This window comes from Pinus tabuliformis, chromosome Q, assembly GCF_031772625.1.
Source record: "Pinus tabuliformis cultivar Carrire ecotype Pingquan chromosome Q, CPIR1, whole genome shotgun sequence".
In the NCBI taxonomy this organism is placed as follows: domain Eukaryota; kingdom Viridiplantae; phylum Streptophyta; class Pinopsida; order Pinales; family Pinaceae; genus Pinus; species Pinus tabuliformis.
Window position 1 is genome coordinate 279,770,885 of NC_142296.1, and position 24,145 is coordinate 279,795,029.

Sequence of the window (24,145 nt, forward strand, 5' to 3'; positions counted from 1 at the left end):
TCACCTCCTCCTCCTGCTCCTCCAACTCCTCCTCCTCCTGCTCCTGCTCCTGCTCCTCCTCCTCCTCCTCCTCCTCCTCCCCCTCCTCCTCCTCCTCCCCCTCATCCTGCACTAACCAATCCTCAGTGGGATCCATGAGAGGCCTCTCGGTCTCAACCCTCCATTCAGCAGTGGTGTCAATCTCATCCAATGAGATGGCTTCCATATCAGGTGTCTTGTCTAGTTGCCTCACCCACAATCGAAGATTGTAGTAGACATAGACCATGTCATTAAGTCTACGGGACTCCAACCTGTACAAAGTTCATGAAATAATAATTAATAATTAATATTATAAAAAAAAATATTGTTTAATGAATTCAAAAATTTATTTGGAAATTTGCAATATTTTAAATGTTTAAGTGTTAAGTTGTTAACCTATTGCGCTTCTTGTTGTGTATTTTTTCAAATACACTCCAATTGCGCTCACATCCCGAGGAGCTGCATGTTTGGCTGAGGATGCGTATGGCAAGCTTTTGCAAAAGGGGTACTCTGCCACCATACATCTTCCACCATGCGGCTACAACAAAATTACAAATAAACATAAGAAAAAAATGGAATTTGAAGAGACAATGAAATTTGAAACAAAGTTACAAACTAAAAAATACCTGGCATTTTGGCCGTCCTATCAAAGATAGCCATATCAAAGCCAAATGTGCCACCTGACATCTTATACGTCTCAATTTGTTTAGAGATCTCCATACGTTGTTCTGGAGTTCTCACCATCTTCTGGACACAGGTTAATAATCCATCCATGATCTCAGCATCAAAATCAAACCCACATGCATAAGAAAATGCAGGGTTCAGGAAAAGCCCAGCAGCATGAATGGGACGATGGAGTGTGTTGTTCCATCGCTCATCAATGACGTTCCATAGAAGGAGTTGTCTCTGGAACCCATCATCTCCCTTGTCATCATAGTAGGACCGAATGGCTTCTTTGGCCCTGTCCATGGCTTCATACAAATAGCCCATTGCGGGCTTCTCACCATCTACCAACCGAAGAACCTTTACCAAAGGTTCAGTGACAGCGCACACCTCCTGCACTCCCGCCCAGAAGTCTTCTTGGTATGAAACAAGTCTGCAGACGGCCTCTCCTTCTGGTTTGCGGCTCATTGGCGAAGAACGCCACTCCTCTGAAACAAACATTCTCTTCAAATCCCACATAGATTTCAAGAGGGATTGAAGAGATATGAAACTCGTCGCAAACCGTGTAATGGCGGGGCGCACCAACTCTTTGTTGTTGGTGCATTTTCTCATCAAGCTAAGCACAGATGTGTGATTGTAAATAAATTTTGTGATGCTTTTTGATGAGTCAACAGTCTCTTTGACAAAGGGAATTTTCCCTATGTCCTCTAACATCAAATCAATACAATGGGCAGCACAAGGTGTCCAAAATAAAGTAGGATGCCTGTCCATAAGCATTCTACCAGCAGCAACATAATTTGCAGCGTTGTCCGTTATGACTTGGACAACATTTTCTGCACCCACCTCCAAAATAAACACATCCAGCAAATCACATAAATTTTTTGCATCTTTGATTTGATGAGTTGCATCAATAGATTTGATAAACATAGTCCCCCTGGGACAACTAACCAAGAAGTTTATAAGGGTTCTCCCCTTTTGGTCAGTCCAACCATCTGACATAACAGTGCATCCTGTTTGTGCCCAGGATTCCCTAAAATCCTCCAATCTTTGGGTGCAGTCACGCTTTTCATCTTGAAGAAGCCGGCCTCTGAAATCATGAAGAGAAGGGATTTTGTACCCCGAGCCAACACTGGCAATAGCATCAACAGTAGGTTGGAAAAATGGATTATTCCTTACAATGCTGAAAGGAATATCACTCCAGAGGAGAAATTTTGTCATCAACTTGTCAGCTTGTTCTTTTTCAGTTCTTTTCATCATTGAACCGATAGTTGGTTGTGCACCAGGTGTGGTTCGAGGAACAAAAAATGATGATGCAGCTACCGGATTGACTGACGCTGCAGTAGAACCAGTGCCACTTGGCCCACTTCCTTCAGCTGACCTTTTTAGTTGCCTTTTGAGTTCTTCTTTGGCCTCTTTAGAGTGCTCTAATTCTCCCAATGCTCTCATGGCTTTTCGGATAATTTCAGCATTTGTATTAGGACAGGGCACCACATCACGTCCAGGGATTTTTGCAAGGTGGAACTTCAACCTGTACACCCCCCCGAATATCTCCTTTCCACACAATTTGCAATACAAGTTTTGTCTATCATTCAGAGTTTTAGGGTCACCATATTCCCAGAAAGGATCCAATTTCCTTGGCATGTTTGTTTTTGAATTTTGAATTTGCAAACATATGGAAAAATAAGGATTAGGAAATAAGAATTTAGGATTACATAATACAAATTACAATTTAGCATTTACAAAATTACAAGTTAATTATTTCCAAAATCCCAATTTCCAAACCCAAGTTACCCAACCAAATGCCAATGGCAAATGCCAAAAAACAATGAAAATTCAAAAAAAATAAACAATGTTTAAAAAAAATGAGAAAATAAAAATAAAAAATTGGTTCTCATAGTCATAACAAATAACCCATCCCAAATCAATGAAAAATTTCCAAAAATTCTTTAAAAACAATGAAAAACAAAAAAAAATTAATCTACATACCTGGTTTATGGACAAATTGGTGATCTTGGCTTGGATTCCTCCTAAAAACGCTTGGATTCGCTCCCAAATCCGACGGCAACCCTTCAGCTCCTCTCCCTCACTTCTTCTCCTCCTCCTCCGCGCGGACTGCTCAATGAAATAAAAAAAAAATCGAATTTCCATATAAAACGTCCGCTGCCCCCGTGCCCTGCGATTTTTTCGCTAAAAATCGCGATTTTTTCGAAAAAATCGCGATTTTTTGAAAAACTCGCGATTGAAAAAATCGCGTATAAAAAAAATGGCCGATTTTTATGGATAAAAATCGCAATAAAATCGGTTTTGCGAAAAAATCGCGATTTTCCGATAAAATCGCGATTTTAACAACACTGTTTCGAGGTCTATTCTGTGGAAAAAGAAGGGGTCACAGTGAGAAAGTGTTCATTCTATGGACTGAAGTCTGACTTAGGGCAGCAGGTTGGCCATAGTTAACAGATGTAGAAGAAAAGGTTGGCAATGTAGTTCAGAAACATGACAATATGTTGCTTACAATTCCTGAGAAGGATGATTGGTTTTATAGTGATGGGAACTCTACAACTTGCATTGCATTTATTCTTGAAATGTACAAAGAGACACGCTCGTTTGATCCCATTTCTAGCCATTGAGTTCACAATAAGAGATGCTTACATGCTTAGGTTCTTTGATGACAACATAACTAATCTGCCTAGTTGGTGCAATGAAAATGACGAAGAAACTTCTGATCAAATCTATTGCAACTGTCTCCTAGAAAGGTGAAAGTCTTAATTGCATCCAAACTAGTCTTTGCAAATATCATTGTTGTTCTAGGCCAATTGTGGTAGCCTTATTCAAACAGGCATTGGCAATGAAGTGGTAGCTTTACAAACAAAATGGTTCACACAAACAACAGGTTGTAGTGAAATTTGGATGCCTTGCACTGTTCCTTGCTTGTTTGATATACCCAAGTTTTTGTTCCAGTGCTAATGTTAACTGTGATGGATTTTGTCTATTTTTGAGCACAAGGGTCATGCCCCAAGCACTCTACTAGGTTGCAACATTTTTATTCAACTTTTGTTAAACCTTCAACTTTTTTGGTTGTGATTGGTTGTTGAAGAACTTAGTTGCACTCTATGTGCTTGAACTAATTCCTATTGGAAATCACTTGCAAACTTGAGTTGAGATTCAGTAAAAAATAGTGTTCCACAGGGATGCGTTCCCCAGGGTGGGGTGTGCGCTCAGAAAAGGGCTAAACAATGGTCTCGTAGCCCTGGTTAGGGTAGACAACTAGGCTACAAGTAAGCCAAGACCTACAGGAGGATAGTTGAGGACTAGAAAGTGCCCAGATTAGCTGGATCGAGTGTTAGAAAGAAAATCAAGGGCTACAAGGAAGTCTGTTAGGCAATGGAAGGGGCTAGCAACAAGGCGACCAATGGAGCTGAGGAGTCTTTATTGATGTATTCGTCTTAGAGTCTTTATGATTGTGTGGTACAAGAATGAGAAGACTTGGAGGTTATGACTTATATTGAAGTCTTGGATAAGAAAGTCCTAGGGTTTGTGCGATGAAACCTTAAAGCAATACTTGGGGTGCTAAATGCAAGTGGAGTTTGTACTTGGTTTATCTCATTGAGAGCATGTGGAATGACTTTGTGTTGATGCTAGCTTGTTGTTAAGCCTTTGGTGTGGCTAGATAGCTCGATGAATGGCTTGCTAAGCCTATTATGCAATATGAAGAAACAAAGGAATCTAAGCTTGATGAGATTGCATATGGACTTCATTAAGGAGGCAAGGATCAAGAAGGAATTGACAATCTCCTATAACCCTCTACAAATTTCTTCCTTAATCAAGAGATAAATACTTCATATCTTTCTACCTTGATTATTGTTATTTTTCCGTGGTGAGCCTCTTGTCTTTGTATTTGCTTGGTTATAATTGTTTCTTCCATGGCCTCCTCAATGAGGTTGCAAGTATATTGTGAAGGCTACCAAGGAAATGATTTTGGCACTAGATGGCAGCATTAGGAAGATCAAAGCAAAACTTGTGACAACAAGGTTCTCCTAGTAAGAGTGATCGACAATGGCAAAAGGACTTGCTCATGTGACAGAGGGTTCTCCTAGTAAGAGGGATCAACAGTGGCAAAAGGACTTGCTCACATGACAAAGGGAGCAACAGTGGCATTATGATTTTCTTTTGTGATAGAGGGAGCAACTAGGACTATCACAAGAAGACCTGCTTCAGTGTTAGAGGGATTTTGGTCTCAGAGATTGAAATGAAGGATTCTGGCAAATGCATTATCTCTTGGGATTAGTGTTTCAGATTTGGTGAATCCCATGATGTACAGGCAGTTAGTTGGATTCATAATGTACCTAGTTAACATCGGGCCAGATATTCACTTTGCAGTGGACATCCTGGACCAGTTTATGGTTGAGCCGAGGCATATATAGTGGATGACAACAAAGCATGTGGTACTTGTGGATGTGGTTTGAGATATGTATGAAGAGGTGAAGTGAGTCTTTGCATGAATATCGCAATTCATGAAGCAATGTGGCTTTGGAAGCGAGAAGGACTTGGTTAGGTCATCATGGACTTAGACTACATAGGTGAATGGTTTAAAGGCAAATTCTCATCTGAAAAGCTACAAGGACTTGCCTGCCAGAAGGACATGGTTAGGTCATAAAGGACTTTGACCATAGGAGATTGATACATTTGCCTAAGGAGCCATAAAGGACTTTGGCCAAAAGCCTTAGATACGTACATATGAGGAGTTACATTGCCCACTCCAAGATGGAGTTATCTATAGACATACATCAACATGGCAAGCTCATGAACTTTTCTTATGGAGGAGAAATTTCAACTATAGGGAAATCTATTGCAGAGAATACCTCCCTTGCTAAGAGGAAGTGTTGCTTTGTGTAGCATTAAGAGGTATTCCCCCATGCTAAGGGGCCTCCCAAGTCAGCGAAGAAAAACTATGAAAACTAAAATAAATAAATTTTATTTTATGGGTTTCATGTAGGCTCAAAAGGGACAAGTCGACCCCACCATGAAAGGTTGTGTACTTTGGGGTAAATGCACCCATTCAAATTGTATATATATACATGATGTGACACTTCATTTGATCATTCGCTGATCATCATATCTTCTATAGAAGACACTCATGGGGGCAGAAAAAGAATGAAAAAATTGAAGTTTGGACTTGGTTCTTTGGCATAGATTTCTAGAGAATTTGATTTGTAAACCTTGCTAAAGAAAAATGAAGAATTTCAACCCCCACTCCGATTATTAGTTTTCCTTATCACTCCATGCATTTAGTTTTTGTTGAAATTTGGTACCGGAGGACAGGTGGTTCCCTTAGGCTTTGATCTTTGGCCTAGGGAAAAGTGTCCAAAAGAATTTAATTTTTCTCCTAAAGTGACTTTATAATTTTATAAAGTTAAATCTAATTTAAAAGTGACTTTAAGTGATAAAGTTACTAAGTCTAATTTTAAAGTAAATGAAAAATTAGAAAGGAAAAGTGACTTTGGAAATAAATGACTAAGTGGGTCTTTATTAAAGTGGGGTGAATTAAAAAATAGAAAGTGAGATTTAAATGAGCATTTAATCTCAACCATTGATCTAAATCTATTTCAGCCATTGGATTTAGAGATCACCCAAAAGTCACTTGGATCACCCAAAAGTCACTTGGAGTTATATTAAAGGAGGAAAAGGAGGAAAAGGTCATTCATTCTTTCATGAGCAGATTGGGAGGAGAGCAAGAGAGCAAAAGAGATTTCTGAGCAGGGAGGAGAAGGAGACAGCAGCTTGGCACACATTCCAAGGCAGCAGTTGAGCAGATTTGTACAGCTGATTCAGCACATAGTGAAAGGCATATTTTTGCACAAAAATCGAGGAGCAGTTTGCTGATTTTTCTGCACACAAAACGGAGGCCGTACAACATTTATTGCTGTCATGTTTGTTGTAATTTCCAGATTGCTGTGAGGCACGGGAAAGGAGATAAGTTGTAAATTTGCTTGCTGATTTTTTGCTGAATAATTCTCACTGTAAAAAGGCAATTTTCAGAAATAAAGAAGAGCTCTCAAACTGGTTTTCCCCAAGAGTTGTAGGGGTTTTTCCAGGGTCAAGTTGACCAAAAATATCAGTGTTTTAATGTGTTTTAATGGCTGTTTTTGATTGTTGATTTTTTAATTCTGCAATTTCCAGCACTCTGAAAAATTTCCAGAATTTGTGTTTTCAGCAATATTTATTTTTTTTCAGTCTGTTAAATGTATGGTTATGGGAATGGGCATTTAACTACATGGGAGAAATAAGGAGAAACTGAAAACCGGGGTGGGAAAATAGAAATTTTTACATGGTATCAGAGCTTGAGTGCTGAAGGGCAGTTTGGGACAACAAAAGGAAAAATTACAGTTGTTGATTTTTCACTCAGAAAATTCCAGCAAGCTGATTTTTTCATAAACAACAGTTTTATCTTTACTACAGCAGTGCTATTTTTCAGTTTTAGGACAGCAGGATGTCATTGGGATTGAGGGTGGAGGATAGGTTGGATGGGCATACAAATTACAGTGTTTGGAAGGAGAGAATGCAGAGTATCTTTGAGGAGGCAGAAGTCTGGGATATCATGGTGCATACCGCACAGAACCCTGTTGTTGTGCCCACTGATGTTACTCAGTTGGCTGAGTATAAAAAGAAGAACAATAAGGGTAAGAGGCTGATTCTAGACGGAATCAAAGACCATTGCATTCCTCATGTGAGAGGAAAGAGCAATTCCCATGAGATGTGGACAGCATTGTCCAATCTCTACCAGAGTACCAATGAGAACCGGAAGATGGTCCTGAAGGAGAAGCTGAAGAACATTAAGATGGGTAATGATAGTGCAGCTGGATATCTCACAAAGATTACCAATGTGAGAGATGAGTTGGCAGCGATTGGAGAGGCCATTCCATTCACTGAGTTGTTGCGTATTGCAGTGAATGGCCTCCCTCGTTCATGGTTGAACTTTGCTGATGGGGTTTGTGCACGTGAGACCCTTCCCACATGGGAGAGGTTTTGGGATGATTGCATTCAGCCAGAGATTAAGAAAGGACAGCTTGGGGCAGCCAAGCCAGTTGAGCAGGATGAGTACGTAGCACTGGTGGCAGGAGGCAAGAAAGGCAAAGGGAAGAAGCAGGCTTCCACAAGCGGTGGTGGGGGCAAAGGCAGAGGCAAAGGTAAACAGGGGAACACACAGAAGGACTATTCCAAGGTGAAGTGTTGGAATTGTCAAAAGATGGGACACTATGCAGTTGTGTGTCCGGAGAAGAAAAAGAAGAAGGGGAAGAACCAGGACGTGGCAATTTCAGCAGAGATTGAGGACTTTGCTGGTCGTTTTGACCGAGAGTTTGCGTTCACTACATGTGAGTCCTCTAGTGCAGGATCACCTGCCACACAGGTTCAGAGGGAGCATGCTTTTCCCTCGATTAGCGGAGCATCTACAGGTATCTGGTATGTGGACAGTGGGGCTTCACGTCACATGACAGGAGTCCGTGAGTACTTCTCAGAGCTTTCAGAGAGTGGCACTGATATTGAGGTAGTACTCGGTGATGACAGAGTTGTTAGAGCAGTCGGGGTGGGGACAGTGACATTTCAGAGGGAGTCCAAACCTCCCTTGAAGGTGTCAGAGGTTCTTTATGTGCCAGGGATGAGGAAGAACCTCATATCCGTCTCAGCTTTGGAGGACAGAGGATATGAGGTACTGTTCAGGGGAGGACAGGTGTTGATGTATCCCAGGGGCACTCCAGCTGATTCAACTAGAGTGATAGGTGTACGCCATGCATAGGTGTACAAGTTGCATTTCAACGCCTTTTGGCATTGAGCAGTAGTACCGACATCAGAGCTAGCAGTTCTGAGCTGTGTGAGATTTGGCACCGCAGGATGGGACATATGTATCATGGAGCCTTGAGGACATTGCGGGAAGATCACTACAGGTGTGCCAGATTTCAGTACTGATCACTTTGATACTTGCAGAGGTTGTGCGATGGGCAAGTTTGCCAAATCCCCTTTTCCCAGCAGTGACAACAGAGCGACGGGGATACATGATTTGATTCATTCTGATGTGAGCGGTTGGATGTCTCATGTTTCCTTGAGTGGATATGAGTACTATGTTTTATTCATTGATGATCACTCCAGGAGGACCTGGATTTATTTCTTGAAGACCAAGAGTGAGGTCTTCAGGCGGTTTCAGGAGTTCAGAGCTCTTGTGGAGACACAGACAGGTCGGAAGATCAAGTCCCTGAGGTCGGACAATGGAGAGTACACCCTTGGAGAGTTTGTTGACTATTGTGCGGAGACAGGCATTAGGAGGGAGTTCACTGTTCCTTACAACCCCCAGCAGAACGGGGTTGCGGAGAGGAAGAACAGATCCATCATAGGGGTTGCCAAAGCCATGATACATGATCAGGGGTTGCCATTGTTCTTGTGGGCAAAGGCCTGCAACACAGCTGTTTACTTGCAGAACAGGAGTCCGCATCGTGCCTTGGGGCACATGACTCCGGAGGAGGCTTTCTCTGGGAAGAAGCCTGATATTGGTCATCTTCATATCTTTGGATGCATAACATACTCCTATATAACCAAGGAGAAGAGGACCAAACTAGAGCCCACAGCAGAGAAGGGTATCTTTGTGGGCTACAGTGAGACCTCAAAGGCCTTTCGGATTTACATTCCTACACAGAGGAGAGTTGTTGTCAGACGGGATGTGAAGTTCGAGGAGGACAGGGCCTTTAGGAGGTCACGGGAGTTAGAGTATCTGGATCAGCCAGACCCTCAGCAGCAGTTGAGTCAGTCGCAGGGATCTAGTGGGCAGGGATCAGAAGGATCAGGAGGTACATCTATGAGGATGTTAGGTCCGTCAGTGAGCAGTGGCTCATCGAGCCAGAGGGGTGGTGCTCCGGGCAGCATGCAGAGCAGTTCACAGAGCAGTTCACTAGGGAGTCCACTGATGGACAGTTCACACGGTACCTCAGCTTCTACAGGTTCAGGTGCAGGCAGGAGGACAGCAGACAGACAGTCAGGAGTTCAGGCTACTGATGATGATGAGGAGGAGGAGTTTCATTCTCCGGTGGGAGAAGTGCGCTCAGGGAAGAGGAAGCCCAAGTGGCTTCAGGACACCTTGAGAGATGCCACATCTGTTGCTGAGCCGAAGAGGCCGGTCAGAGAGAGTAGACCACCTGAGAGGTTTTGTAGTTATATGGCGATGGTTACCAGTATCCTTGACTCTGAGCCTTCTAGCTATGAGGAGGCAGCTAGCTAGCAGGTCTGGAGAGAGGCCATGCAGGAGGAGTATTCTTCTATCATGAAGAATGATGTTTGGGAGGTGGTGCCGAGGCCTGAGGGCAAATCCGTGGTTACTTCCAGATGGCTTTACAAGGTAAAGCATGCTGCAGATGGCAGCATTGGGAAATTCAAAGCGAGGTTTGTGGCTAGAGGGTTCTCCCAGGTAGAGGGAGTTGATTATGAGGAGACCTTCGCTCCCGTGGCTCGATATACTTCGATCCGCTCCATTATATCGATAGCAGCAAAGATGGGTTGGAAGATCCACCAGATGGATGTGAAGACCGCATTTCTCAATGGCTTCATACAGGAGGAGGTGTACATTGAGCAGCCACAGGGCTTTGAGGTGCATGGGAAGGAGTCCCATGTGTGCAGGCTGAAGAAGGCCCTTTATGGCCTGAAGCAAGCTCCCAGAGCTTGGTACTCCAGGATAGATACATACTTGCAGGGGATGGGTTTCACAAAGTGTGAGGCAGATCCGAACCTTTACTTTATTGTGATTGGTGAGGAGCCTCTCATTCTGGTGCTGTATGTGGATGACTTGATCATTACAGGTGCAGAGAGACTCATAGAGCACTGCAAGAGAGATCTTGCGGCGGAGTTTGAGATGAAGGACATCGGCCTGATACATTACTTTTTGGGTTTGGAGGTGTGGCAGGAGGAGGGGCATTTCTTCCTGGGGCAGGGGAAGTATATTGTGGACATCCTTAGCAGATTCCACATGGAGGATTGTAGACCCATGTCGACACCGATGATCACCAACTGGAAGAAGCTTCATGCTTCAGATTCCGAGTTGGTGGATCCCACATTGTACAGGCAGCTGATTGGTTCCTTGATGTATTTGGTCAACACTAGACCAGATATCTGTTTTGCAGTCAACACGATGAGTCAGTTTATGTGTGAGCCTAGGAAGGTTCACTGGGTGGCTGCAAAACACATTTTGCGGTACTTGCAGGGGATAGTGGATTATGGTCTGGACTACAGGCAGGGAGATGGAGTGAGATTGGCAGGATACACTGATTCTGATTGGGCAGGTTGTGCTTCTGATAGGAAGAGCACTTCAGGGTGTTGTTTTGGGTTGGGTTCAGCAGTAGTGTCATGGTTCAGCTGGAAGCAGCAGTCAGTAGCACTGAGTTCAGCGGAAGCAGAGTATATGGCAGCCAGTCTAGCTAGTTGTGAGGCTATCTGGCTTCGCAAGATGTTGTTTGGCTTATTTGGTCAGCCGTTGAGACCTTCAGTGATTTACTGTGATAATCAGAGTTGCATTAAACTCACGAAGAATTCAGTATTTCATGACAGGTCAAAGCATATCGGGATCAGATATCATTTCATCAGAGACTATGTTCAGAAGGGAGCTGTGAAGCTTGAGTATATTTCCACTGATGAGCAGGTTGCAGATATCCTTACCAAAGCCTTACCACGGGGCAAGCATGTCTACTTCAGAGACAAGATGGGTGTGGTGAGGAACACCTTCCTCGGTAAGAGGGAGTGTTGAAATTTGGTACCGGAGGACAGGTGGTTCCCTTAGGCTTTGATCTTTGGCCTAGGGAAAAGTGTCCAAAAGAATTTAATTTTTTTCCTAAAGTGACTTTATAATTTTATAAAGTTAAATCTAATTTAAAAGTGACTTTAAGTGATAAAGTTACTAAGTCTAATTTTAAAGTAAATGAAAAATTAGAAAGGAAAAGTGACTTTGGAAATAAATGACTAAGTGGGTCTTTATTAAAGTGGGGTGAATTAAAAAATAGAAAGTGAGATTTAAATGAGCATTTAATCTCAACCATTGATCTAAATCTATTTCAGCCATTGGATTTAGGGATCACCCAAAAGTCACTTGGAGTTATATTAAAGGAGGAAAAGGAGGAAAATGTCATTCATTCTTTCATGAGCAGATTGGGAGAAGGAGAGCAAGAGAGCAAGAGAGATTTCTGAGCAGGGAGGAGAAGGAGACAGCAGCTTGGCACACATTCCAAGGCAGTAGTTGAGCAGATTTGTACAGCTGATTCAGCACATAGTGAAAGGCAGATTTTTGCACAAAAATCGAGGAGCAATTTGCTGATTTTTCTGCACACAAAACGGAGGCCGTACAACATTTATTGCTGTCCTGTTTGCTGTAATTTCCAGATTGCTGTGAGGCACGGGAAAGGAGATAAGTTGTAAATTTGCTTGCTGATATTTTGCTGAATAATTCTCACTGTAAAAAGGCAATTTTCAGAAATAAAGAAGAGCTCTCAAACTGGTTTTCCCCAAGAGTTGTAGGGGGTTTTTCTGGCCAACGTTTGTGACCTTCGATAACTAACGGTTAACCTTGATAAAACTAAGGTTATGATCTTCAATGCTTTGAAGAAAGCTCTTACAGATAAGATTTCTACTATTGGGGGGGAAGAGATTGAGATCGCATCATACCTTTACTTGAGAGTGCAGTTTAGGGACCTCGTTTTGGTATGCGATAGGCCGTCTAGCCTTGACTTTGCAAAGGGTATGGTTGCCTGGCTCTCATAGGGAGACAGTGTTTCCAGAGTCAAGTTTAGGACATCTTGTCCAAACTCTACCTCATGGAGGTGCTTATTAGACCCATGATTCTCTACAGATATGAGATTTTGGGGCCAAGCTTGGTACAAACAGATTGGGACCAGATGGAGCGAGTTCGGACCTTACCTCTCAGGTGCATCATTCAATGCAAGTGTACAATCTCGCATCCCGTCATTTAGGTAATGTTTGGTGTCCACGCCTTCCGGCTCGAGATCATATTTCACTTGGTTTCCTTCCTTCATGGAGTCAGAGCTTTTCGAGATTTAGCTGTCGGGACAGATTGGTACCCCTACCTTGCACTTTGGGCTTCAGAGGCCCTCGCTTCAGCTCCCTTAAGACGAGCACGTGGTTGGTTCTCAGATGTATCTCGACTTCTCCAATCACTGACTATCTCTCCAGAACACCTCCTCACTTTTAGATTCTTCCTTTATACGTCGAGCCATCTTCTATCGCCTGGATAGATATTGAATCGGTCCATCAGAGAGGATATCTACAGATTGTACATTCAGGTCACTTGGATTTCACCCCTAAAGAGCCTCGACTGGAAGATGTCCTTCTATCTTGGGCACTTCTTGGAGTTGTAGGATGGTATCATTGTCTGCCCCCTATACACACATAGACATTGCATTCACTCATTAAGGATCCCCTTAGGATAACTTTGAGTTGGTTCTCATCGAATCTGAGTGGAGACTAACCACCATATACCACGATTTGATAGGATCTGCTAGATGTGTCACCTATAGGACCAGAGATAGAGTGGCACCTCATTTTTAGGTGCCCCCTATACTATGAGATCAGAGGATGCTTCCATTGCCTCTATAGAGATTCAGGGGGCTCCCTCTCTACCTTCTTCCGATATCCTAATCAGAGATACTTAGCCCTCTTCATCAGGGAGATATTTAGATACCGATTGTTGGGCCTACATATGTTGCATTGCGTGGGGATGACCCAGACAGTCACATCATACTTTCAAGTGGATACGACTGATCAAAATAATAAGCAACAAGTTGAGTTCCAGAGTACTTCAGATAGTAGAGTAATGAGATGTCGATCCCTCAACCCCCCCAATAGAAGAGGCCGATCGATATCCTTGAGACCGATTTGACGGTGCTGGATATCACATTAGTCTAAGTGGATCTAGAGCAGGGCGGCCCCTCGACAGATTCCTTCCTAGTTGCAACAGAGCACCAAAGACTTATCCAGAGCTTTTTCCTTTCGGTCTCGAATGTTAGGAGTATCCCTCGCTCCTTCCTTCCCCCAAGATTGTGTAGCCAAATTCCCAGACAGTTTCAGAGGGCTCTAATAGTGAACCAGCGCCTCGATTGCCCTGCTCTGTTAAAATTGGCAACTAGGGAAAAACTCCATGTGGGTCTACTTATTTATTGCAGCTGGTATTTTTCTTGGATTCCTCTTGTTAAGAGGTGTAGGATTGATCTAAAGATCATCTGATTCCGACATGTATTCATGGAGATATGACTTTATTTGTGTTATGTGACAATTCGTCAAGGTCAGCCAGCAACCAATTTACCCCATCTTATCGTCAACGTTGCACCATAAATAGAGATGGACTTCAAGTCATTTGCACACAAATTTCTTGTGATCTCTCTCCACTTGTTTGGGTTTTGGTGGTAGGAGAGATCTAAAGGAGTATACGCTGCCCTAAAGGAGATGCCCTAGCCCTAGACGCAGTCAAAAGGAGAAGGCTCTATGCTGCCCTAATGAAGATCAAATCACAGCCATGGAAGGGACCTATACGCTGCCCTAAAGGAGATGCCCTAGCCCTAAACGCAGTCTTAAAGGAAGAGTCATAGCCGCAGCCTTGGAGGAGCCCTAGCTGCTATGAAACATGCCCTAGCCGCAGGTCTTATACCCTATCCTAAAGGGATAAAATCTCAGTGAAGAGAGACTCCTTTGCTGTCCCAAAAGAAGGCTCTTCTACGCAACAAGGAGGCTTCCATACGCTGTCAAAGGGAGCCTCTATACGCTGTCAAAGGAAGCTCCATAAAAGCCCTAGCCGCAGTCTTCTATACACAGCTAGACACAGTCAAAGGGAGCCTAAATGAACTCCTAATCCGCAGTAAGAAAGAGACTCAATACACAGTCCTAAAGGATGTGATTTAGGTGTTGTTCAAGTAAGGAGACCTAGCACATCTTAGCCGCAGTCCTGAAGCCTAAACCGCAGGTCAAGAGGTGACCTCAATCCACAGTGAAGGGTGATTCAAAGAAGCCCTTATACGCTATACTAAGGTGTCTTAAACACGTTGTCATTAGAGGCCTCAATCCGCAGTTAAGGGTGATTGTTCTAAGAAGCCCTTACATGCTGTTTCACAGCTAGAGGGTGATCCGCAGCTACAGGAGGATGGTCACAGGCAGTACAGTTGGTTGTTGTCCAAAAGGAGGCCTTACACAGTCACCTAGCCGCTGGGATAATGCCACATTGCTGTAGGTGACAACATGGCCATTTCTGTATTGTTTGGGTATGATATGCTGGGTGGAAGTATCCAATAGGAAGGAGCTATGGGACTACTGCATAAAGACTGGTTGGGTCACTGTATGAAGGGACAAGGTGATATTCAACTACTGGGCTACGCCGTAGGCCATAGCCAGCAGTTGGAGGCCTCTTTAAGTGCTGTGGCCAGACCCTATTATGCATCGTATCATTGGAGATCAGTGTGAAGGCTATCCTCAGTAAATAGGTGGACTGTGGAGTATGTTTAGTGTGCAGTAGCTCTCATATCTTGTGCCCTAACCAAAGATCATGTTTGTCAAGATATGCTTCAGTCCTTTCAGCGTACACAAGTTGCCAGATGGGCAGCCTTGACATGGTCTGTGAAGCAGCAAAGGAGGAAGAGTGTTATAGAAGGAAAGCTTCAGTATTTTGGGTAATTGGTTGAGCTGCTCTAGGCCTATCATCTGCTGCATTGTGTCATCTTCATGGTGAAGATATCTAATGTCTGATCTCTCATATTGGCAAGTCAAAGTGTTAACTTCAAATGTATTTGTACTATCTCTCTCTCCACTGAACTATTGAAGAATATAAGAAGAATTGATCAAGGGTTTCCCCACATTGGGGTTTGTCCTTGGCTGGTGCCACATCTTGTGTCCTCTTGTCTTGGCTTGTCTTTTGATGTTTATGTTTATGTTCTATCTGCACTTTACCATCATGTTGATGTGATTTCTAATCTGAATATTGTCGTTGAGTTAAAATGAAAAATTGAAGTAAATTGCTCTCAGCATAGAACATACATAAAATTAACATCCTCGCTGTCGGTTACCAGGCTTGGGCATTCTCGACATCATGGATCTCATGTTTAGCTCTCTCTCTCCGTGTAATCTTCACTAGGTCGCTGATATGATCTTATACATGTTCATGTTCATAAGGATGTCTTATTCTTTGTATTTTCGTTACTTCATTTTGCATATAGTTTTGTATTAGATTTAACTTTTCTAGGAGTGGCATTCAAACTCCCACATTGTACTTGTACTGGATGTATCCTCTAGTCCCATTGACCTATTTTGTGGTCATTTGTTGGACATTAATAAAATTATTTTATCTTATCTTATGTTACAAATTTCTTGTGGAGATGATCTTTTTCATGGTGATGTTTTTCTGGGATTGAAAGAAATTGTTTTTGGGAAATTTTTGTAATTTTAGTGCTTTATATTTGATATTTTGCATATTATATATATATATATATTTTTTTTCCGGAGAAAAAATCGAACTTTTTATATATAAAATAGATAAAAAGTTACAAGCAGATGCAAAAGCATTCAGGAACGGCGAGGAAGATCCCCTCGACAGACTCAGAGAAAGAGCTTCTCTGAAAACGACCCAGAAAACAAAACCAAAAAAGCCACCACCCCAGACAGAGGCAGCATTTCTGTTCCTGCTTCAAAAACTGATAACCACGGCAGTACCTGCCAGCATCATAGGTGCCAAAAACAAGTCCCAATACAGAAGCCAAATAAAGTGGGCCTCCATGACGGAAAACAGCCCACCGATACAAAGAAAAGCGCCCGAAAGTTTTGGCTGAAAACTATAAACAGACTGTCTCAAAACAGAGTCACTAACAGAAAAATGTACAAGTGAAACAAAAAGACCCAGACTCCGATACAACAAAAATTAGACATATGGAGGCTGAAACGTCTCCTGAATCTGATCCTGATTTTTTTCAATCACTTTCCATACGCCCAGAGCCTGCTGCAGAGCATCTTTAGATAGTTTATCCGCGTCTTCATTCCGCCTCCTGTATATGTGTTCAATAGAAAAAACATTAAAAGACTGTTTTAATAGCATAATTTCTTCAAGGAGTGGTCTCAACATATAGTTTTTACATCTACTGTTGCCATTAACCCATTTAATCACATTTAGAGAATCCCCAAAGATCTGAATTGCGAAGATGTGTCTATGAATAAGCCAGCAAAGGAGCAGCTTAAGAGCTGACAATTCAGCGAAGTTGTTTGAACCAGAGCCAATGCCCACCGAGGCCGAGAGTGAATGGGATTCATTAAGATGAATGACTAAACCAGCCCCTGCTATGTTATTTTGTGAAGCTCCATCGAAGTAGGCCCATGGAATGTTTGGTCTTATTTGTTCTTCCTTGGATTGATCCTTTTTAATTGGTTCCTCCGGCACAGGGATACTTAAGAAAATAGCTGAACTTTGAATGGCTATGGGTTCGGCTAGAGGGGATATATCTTGAAAGATGGATTTGTTCCTGGCAATCCATACTCCCCATGAAATGATGGGAGGGAGATTCCTCCAGGTCCCCCCCGGGTTCTGATTCCACCAAAGCTCCCAAGCTGACATAATGGAAGCCCCTTCCCATCGAAGATTCTTCTTTAAAAGGCCTTGCACCACTTCCCACACCTTTTTTGTGAAAGGGCAAAAAAGGAACAGGTGGAGAATGGATTCTTCATCATTTTTGCACAGTGGACATCTGCCTGGACCTTGTAAGAATCTAGCTTGTAGAACATCCCACGTTGGGGCCTTCTTCTTCAGAACACACCAAAAGAACAACCTAGATTTTTTTGGGCATTTTAATTTCCAAAGAGATTTTGCCCACCAAACTGGTTCATCCCAACCTTTCCTTGACATTAAAAAACTATACCCTGCTTTTGGGACATATGAGCCTGAGTCAGCGTGGGCCCATACCAACTGATCAGGTCTATCCGAGATCCTAACATTGGATCTTGACAATTCCTGGGTAAAGATGTGCCATTCCTCCCACCAGATAGGATCTAGATCGAGGTCTTCACCTGATTTCCACGCTTGCCCCCATATGGAGGAGTGACCAATTTTCTCTATCTGGTGCAGATGGAGAATTTCTTTTGACTCCAGATGTCTAATGAGGCCCGGAGTTAAGGCATACTGCTCGCTACAACCCACCCAAGGGTCCCTGCCAATTTTTACATTTTCGCCGCTGCCCACCTGCCAGGACAACCCTTGTTCTATGACTTTGAATGCTTCAGAGGTAGCTTTCCAAATGACTGAGATATTCCTCCTCTGTTTATTTGGTTCCCGGATCCAATTTTCCAGAGGCATTGGATCAATATACTTGCGCTTTACAACTCTTGTCCAAAGATTCTCCGTGGATATTATCCTCCACCCAGATTTGGCTGCCAATGAGGTGCTAAAATCATTAAGATTCTTTATGCCCCATCCTCCCCATTCTTTTGGTCTGGCAATCTTGTCCCAAGCAACCCATGGGAGAACCGAGTCATCCTTTGCCCCTGACCAAAGAAACCTGCAACAGATTCTCTTAATCTTGTGGAGTATGCCTTTTGGGATCCAGGTCAAGGCTGCCCAGAAAACCGGCATAGCTTGCAAAACTGACTTAACCAGAGTCAACCTACCTGCTCTAGACAACCATTTGTAGCTCCAGTGGGTTATCTTTGCTTCTAATTTTGCCACCAGCCAGTTCCAATCTTGCTTTTTATAAGAATTTGGCTTGAGCCAAAATCCTAAATATTTGAAGGGTGAGTCCATACTGAAAATTTCAAAAGGAAGAATGGCAGTGATCTGAGAGCTTTCATTCCTGTTGAATCCTTCCATAATAATATGGGATTTTCTGAGGTTGATCTGCATTCCTGTGGCTTTCATGAACAGGTCCAAGATGTTCTTAAGTTCCTTCACTTCACTCAGACTTCCATTAGTAAACAGCAAAATATCATCTACAAAAAGGAGGTGTGAAATGAAGAGATTTACAGCTACTTCCAAACCTTTTATCAAACCTGTCCTTTTTGCTTCCATAATCAGCCTGCTAAGGCCCTCTGCCACAAGGAGAAAGAGTAGAGGCGAGAGGGGACATCCCTGTCTCAGACCCCTTTGTCCTTTGAAGAAGGAGGATGCTGCCCCATTTATTAGAACTGCAAAGCTTACACTGGTGACACACCCCATTATCCAGTTTATGAAATCCAGCTTGAAACCAAGGTGTGTTAGCAGCATCCGGAGATAAGTCCAACAAATTCTATCGTATGCTTTCGAGAGATCAATTTTGATCACAGCCCCTTTCTTGATTGTCTGTCTGATGCTATGAATTGTCTCCTGGGCTACCCCTATGGCTTCATGAATCTGTCTTCCATCCAGAAAACCAAATTGTTCACTTGAAATGTTGTTTGACAAGATTGGTTTCAAGCGCACAGCTATGATTTTTGCTATGATTTTATACACACAGTTGCAGAGGGAGATTGGTCTAAAATCTTCAAAAGAGTCAGGGTCTTCCTTCTTTGGGATAAGGGCGATAAAGGTAGCATTGAAAGGAGCAAAAATCTCACCCTTCCTTCTAGATTCTTCCACAACTTCAGTGAGCTCATCACCAATAGATTCAAAGAAATGTATGAAGAGCTCAATGGTCCACCCATCAGGGCCTGGACTTTTGTCTTTTGCCATGGATTTGATAATATGCTCCACTTCTTCCTTTGTCACAACCTCCAATAAACTTTCAGCTTCCTCCTCTTCAACAAATCTTGGGAAACATTGGGCAGTTCTGATAATTTCTGCTAGGGTAATCCCTCCCTGAGCTGAAAAGAGATTTTGGAAATGGGCTTTGCCCATTCTTGACAGATCCTCAAAGGAGGATGCTACTCTTCCGTTTTGATCCCTCAGCTTCCAGATAGTGTTAGCGTTTTTCCTACCCCTTGCATAATTGTGAAAGAACTTAGTGTTCTCATCACCAGCTTTCAACCATATAGCCCTGCTTTTTTGCCTCCACTCCTCTTCTCTCTCAAGGAGGATCTTACTTCTTTGCTTTTCTAGTAACAAGATCTTGTCCTTTGAGCCTTGATTTTTATACCCATCAGCCTCAGGCTCCTCCAGATCTCGAAGTTCAGCATCTATTTGGGAGAGATCTTCATTCTGAGACACCTTCCGGGCTTTGGCCCACTCCATAGTTGCTTTTTTGAGTCTTTTTAAATTATCCCAGAAATGGGCTCCCTTATCTCCCGGTGGGGTGATGCCCGGATGTCTCCAAGTATCCCTGAAAAGGACGTTAAAAGACTCCTCCTGCAACCAAGCCGCATTAAATTTGAAAGGCGAAGCAGGTTTTGGGGGCGGACTTTTAAATTCCAGTAAAATGGGAAAATGGTCTGAGTTCCCCCCTTCTCCAACCCACTGACGGAACATAGGGATGGTGTTTATCAAGTCTTCACTTATGAGAAACCGGTCCAACCTCTTTGCCACCCTCCCCTCCCCAATTCTTCTGTTCCTCCAGGTAGGCTTGACTTTTATAAGATTGACATCAATCAAATTATGAGAGAAGAGGGTGTTGGTAAAGAAATCTGAGAGCGGATCTTCTCTGGCTGAGGGACCCCAGGCTTCCGCAGTCCCAATGGAGAAATTGAGGTCTCCACCCAAGATAACACTCCTATCTTTGATAAGCTCTTTTGATAGTAAGTTATTCCAGAATAACTCACGCCCTTGGCATGGCCCGTAAATATTCAGCAGTAAAAATGAGGTCCCCATATCAGGGTTTGAGACCTCCAGACCAAGAGCATGGTCCATGCCCCAAGAAACGTTGATCACCATCTTACCTTCTTTAACTCCAATGGCCAAACCCCCCGAGTGGCCTGCAGCATCTAGGGCATGAAAAGTCCATCCAGGGAAGGAGGACCTGAGCATAGACTCCACCTCTATACTCTTACCAAGGGTTTCTTGTAAGAAAAGAATGTCTGGATTGTAACGAGAAATTAACTCTATTAGAGCCAGTTTTTTGGGTTTACTGGCTAACCCCCTACAATTCCAGGACAAAAGGATCATTTTACAACTTGGTCAGGGGTTATCGCTGCTCTAAGCGCCCCAGTAATGGACATTTGTTTCCCATCGGCTACATCAAACTTTGCTTTGACCTGAGCTTTTGACAAATTTGATTTCCTACCTCTGCCCTTACTTTTGGTGGGTTGGGAAGAAGAAAGACCTAAGCCACCTATCGGGTCAGGAGATTCTAAAGACTTTTCTGGTCTTTTATCCAAAGATCTCAGATTATAATGACAACTCAGAGAAGGAGTGGCCTGCTTGAGGAGACTGTGAGACACATCTTCGCAATTCAAATCTATGCTGGGAATGGCATCAATAAGCTTTTCTACAGATAAACAATCTACAATCCTACAAGGGGTAGAAGCATTGTTTTTAATATTTCCATTTGGTTCAGTAGGAAAAGAATCAGAACAATGAATATGAGGCATACCAGAGGGCTCCTCCATTGCAGTATCAGGATCTTCAGCATTCAGTTCCTTAACGCTCTTTGCCGGGGATTCATTGGCCTTTGGAATCTCCGACATAGGCGTTGCACCTTCTTTGACCGGCACCTCTGCATTTCTGTTCTTTTCCGCCCTATTCCCGTCCTTCTGACCATTCAAGGATTCGTAAGAAAAATCCTTTCTCACCTTTTTCTCCCTCTGCTCCTCTGATTTCTGCGGTCTTCTTCTACGATTACCCAGAGGGCAATCCTTAGCCAAATGCCCGTATTCGTGGCATCTGAAGCACCGAAAAGGAAGGTGTTCATAATCCAGGGGCTGCTCAAACACAAATTCTCCATACTCAAGATTTATAGACTCTGCTAGCCCTTCTTTAGGGTTCAAACGCACCAGAATCCGAGCCATTGTTCTTTCGAAAGTATGATGAAAAGACATATCAGCATCGAGGTAGGTGCCTAACAGGTCCCCAATGGCTTTAAAAACTGATTCGACCCATAAGAACGGGGGAAGACCCGGAGCTCTGACCCATACTGGGAACTCATCCGCCTTCTCCCTGTTTGCATCAAAATGCGGTGTCCATCTTTGGAATAGGACCGGACGATTATCTATAATCCAGTTCCTTTCGACAACCCAGTCAGCATCTTCTCTTTTGGCAAAGCTGACCATGAACCATCCTTTTACTAACAACGCCACTCTAAATGAGTTCGACAAAGAATTTTTCCATTGAGACTCCGCCCACTGGTTTAGTGACTTACCAGATAGAGCCCTCCCTCTGATTCGTCCAACAAGGGTGCATTCCGCCACGATCAAAGCATCTTGAACTTGAACATCCATGCCGAGCACCAGATTGCCTTCAAAAGTCCTCTTCTTCAAGGAGAACTCCTTCTTTCGGCTTGACTCAGGCTTGTCCTGACCCCTATCTGAGACCTCTCCCTGAGGGTTAGGGTTCTCACCCTCTTGAATGCCTGGTTGGATCCCACTGATTACTGCAGGATTTTGGGTCACTGAAGCTCCCCGCGCGCTCTGACTATCTGCCTCCGGAACCACCGTCTCGGCTTCCCCTTGTCCTGATTTCCTCGAGTCCCTTCCAATTAATGGGGATTTTCCCACCTTCTCGAGTCGTAACGGTGCATACCCTTCAGACAAAAACCCTTCTAGATTTTTGCTAGGGTTTTGAGGCAGATTTGAGGGAGGACTCCTCACCGTCTGCCGGTTCCCTCTTTCTGAGTCCACAATACCTGCCTTCAAACCCCCGCCAACTGATCTCCAAATGCCGTGTTTGGTCGGGAAGGTGATAATGTCTTCGAGCCCTCCTGAGATCCTGGCTGGAATTGAGATGGGTTTTACCTTGCTGCCCTGTAACCCGACTGAAACCTGTAATGGGTTCTTCTCCGGAGGGAAAGGTGAGAAGGAAACCTTCCTTCCTTTAGATCTTGACCCGTCCACACCTGCCTTAACCTCTAAACAGTCGGGGTTTCTCTTAGGATTCCACGCGGCCTCCGAAAACGGCTCCGCCTCAGCATGGCTGCCGAAAAACTTGACTAGGTTATGAGCGGTTACCTCTTGTCCCCAAACAGAAAGCAGGTCCTCCGGCGCCGGCTCCAGGTCAACCTTCTCGGTAGACTTTACCATGGTGAACAAAAACAGTTAAACTGTAATAAAGAAGCCCCGGTACCTGACACTCCACTCTACGCTTAGCTGTAGCTGTCGAAAAATGCTTCGGAACGGGTATCTGACGGTTTCCCAGACAACCAGCTGCTGCTTCTCCGTTGAAATTTATCTCGCCGTTCCCTATTAAGCTTCAGTTAAAGCCTAAACAAGACTGCTAACATACCATAACACCCCTGTCTCTCCGGTTAAGGTTAAAAACCGCTGTCTTTACGCTGAGGACCGCCCGAATAAACAAAAGTTATCCCAAACCGTGACCTTCTTGAGATCCGCCCGCCTCGAACCGTCCGCCAAATGTCTCACCCGTACCGTAGCTGCCATCCTCTGCCCTGGACCACCTAACCCCTGTACTGTCACTTTGCATATTATATATATGAAGTAGGGTTTCTATTTATGCCATGACTAAATGTTGAATTTATGTTGAAATCTTGCTCCATTATTGCATGCAAAATTGTTCTCTTGGAAGCCTATAAGGAAACTTTGATTGTGCATTCCTTATATTTAATTTCTCCCCTCACAAGAAAAATAGTTAGGGTTTTGAAAGTGGATGCCCTAGTCATCCCCCCTTACTCCATCAAAGTCTCTTCCATGAAATTTAGCCCTAGAAGACTCCATTAAACCCTTGTAGGATAAGGCACTAATATTAGTTGTGTTGACCATCCAAAAATCTTATTGAAAATTTTCCTCTTTCCCTTGTTCCTAGACATCTAGGGTTAGCCGATAGGGTTTTTAGGGCAATTTTTTTGGTATAAAAGTGAATTTGTGTTTGTTGTTTGTGGCCCATAATTCAAGAATTGCATCTAGAAAACCTATAAAGGCAAAATCTAGCACAATGCATGGTTTATCCCTTCTATTTAGGATTGGCACCACACTTGTTTGGTGTTTATGCATATGTTTACTATTTATGCATACATTTCAACCATAAAAATCAATTTCCTAGCCCTAATCCTAGTGCCTATTGCAAGGCCTTAGGTCCTCTTTGTTGATTATCATTCGAAGGCCTCTTCTCTATGCTGCTATATGACATTGTGCACCTTAATATTACATATAATCAAACCCTAACTTATAGCAACCTTATATTTGGTCTACACATATAGTATTCAAACATTGGTATAGAACATCTATGCCCTTCTAGGCTTTGCCAACACTTTTGGCGATATTATAGACCTCTTATACATCACCTTGAGCCATAGCGTTAGAATATTCTTTAGGTGATCTAAAGAAGCCTCACTTGTGGTTGATACTACTAAAACACAGGAGGAAGGTTGTTGAGGTGCACGTGCGACTT

At 43.3% G+C, this 24,145-nt stretch overlaps 2 protein-coding genes across 6 annotated transcripts in view; one reads left to right on the forward strand and one right to left on the reverse strand.

Moving 5' to 3' along the window:
• Positions 1-24,145, forward strand: part of LOC149219316 (uncharacterized) — a 130,536-nt gene that overhangs the window by 96,894 nt on the left and 9,497 nt on the right. The window lies entirely within an intron of this gene.
• Positions 113-2,217, reverse strand: LOC149219317 (uncharacterized). The gene is made up of 2 exons (XM_089382568.1): positions 415-2,217; positions 113-290 (listed from the first exon to the last, which is right to left on the reverse strand). Exon 1 carries the CDS (start codon positions 2,125-2,127, stop codon positions 634-636), a length of 1,494 nt encoding a protein of 497 aa, XP_089238694.1. The 5' UTR covers positions 2,128-2,217; the 3' UTR covers positions 113-290; positions 415-633.

What these genes read in the sequence shown, in the direction of transcription:
- LOC149219317 (XM_089382568.1), bottom strand. Translation starts at nt 2,127, where the DNA reads ATGAGAGCATTGGGAGAATTAGAGCACTCTAAAGAGGCCAAAGAAGAA.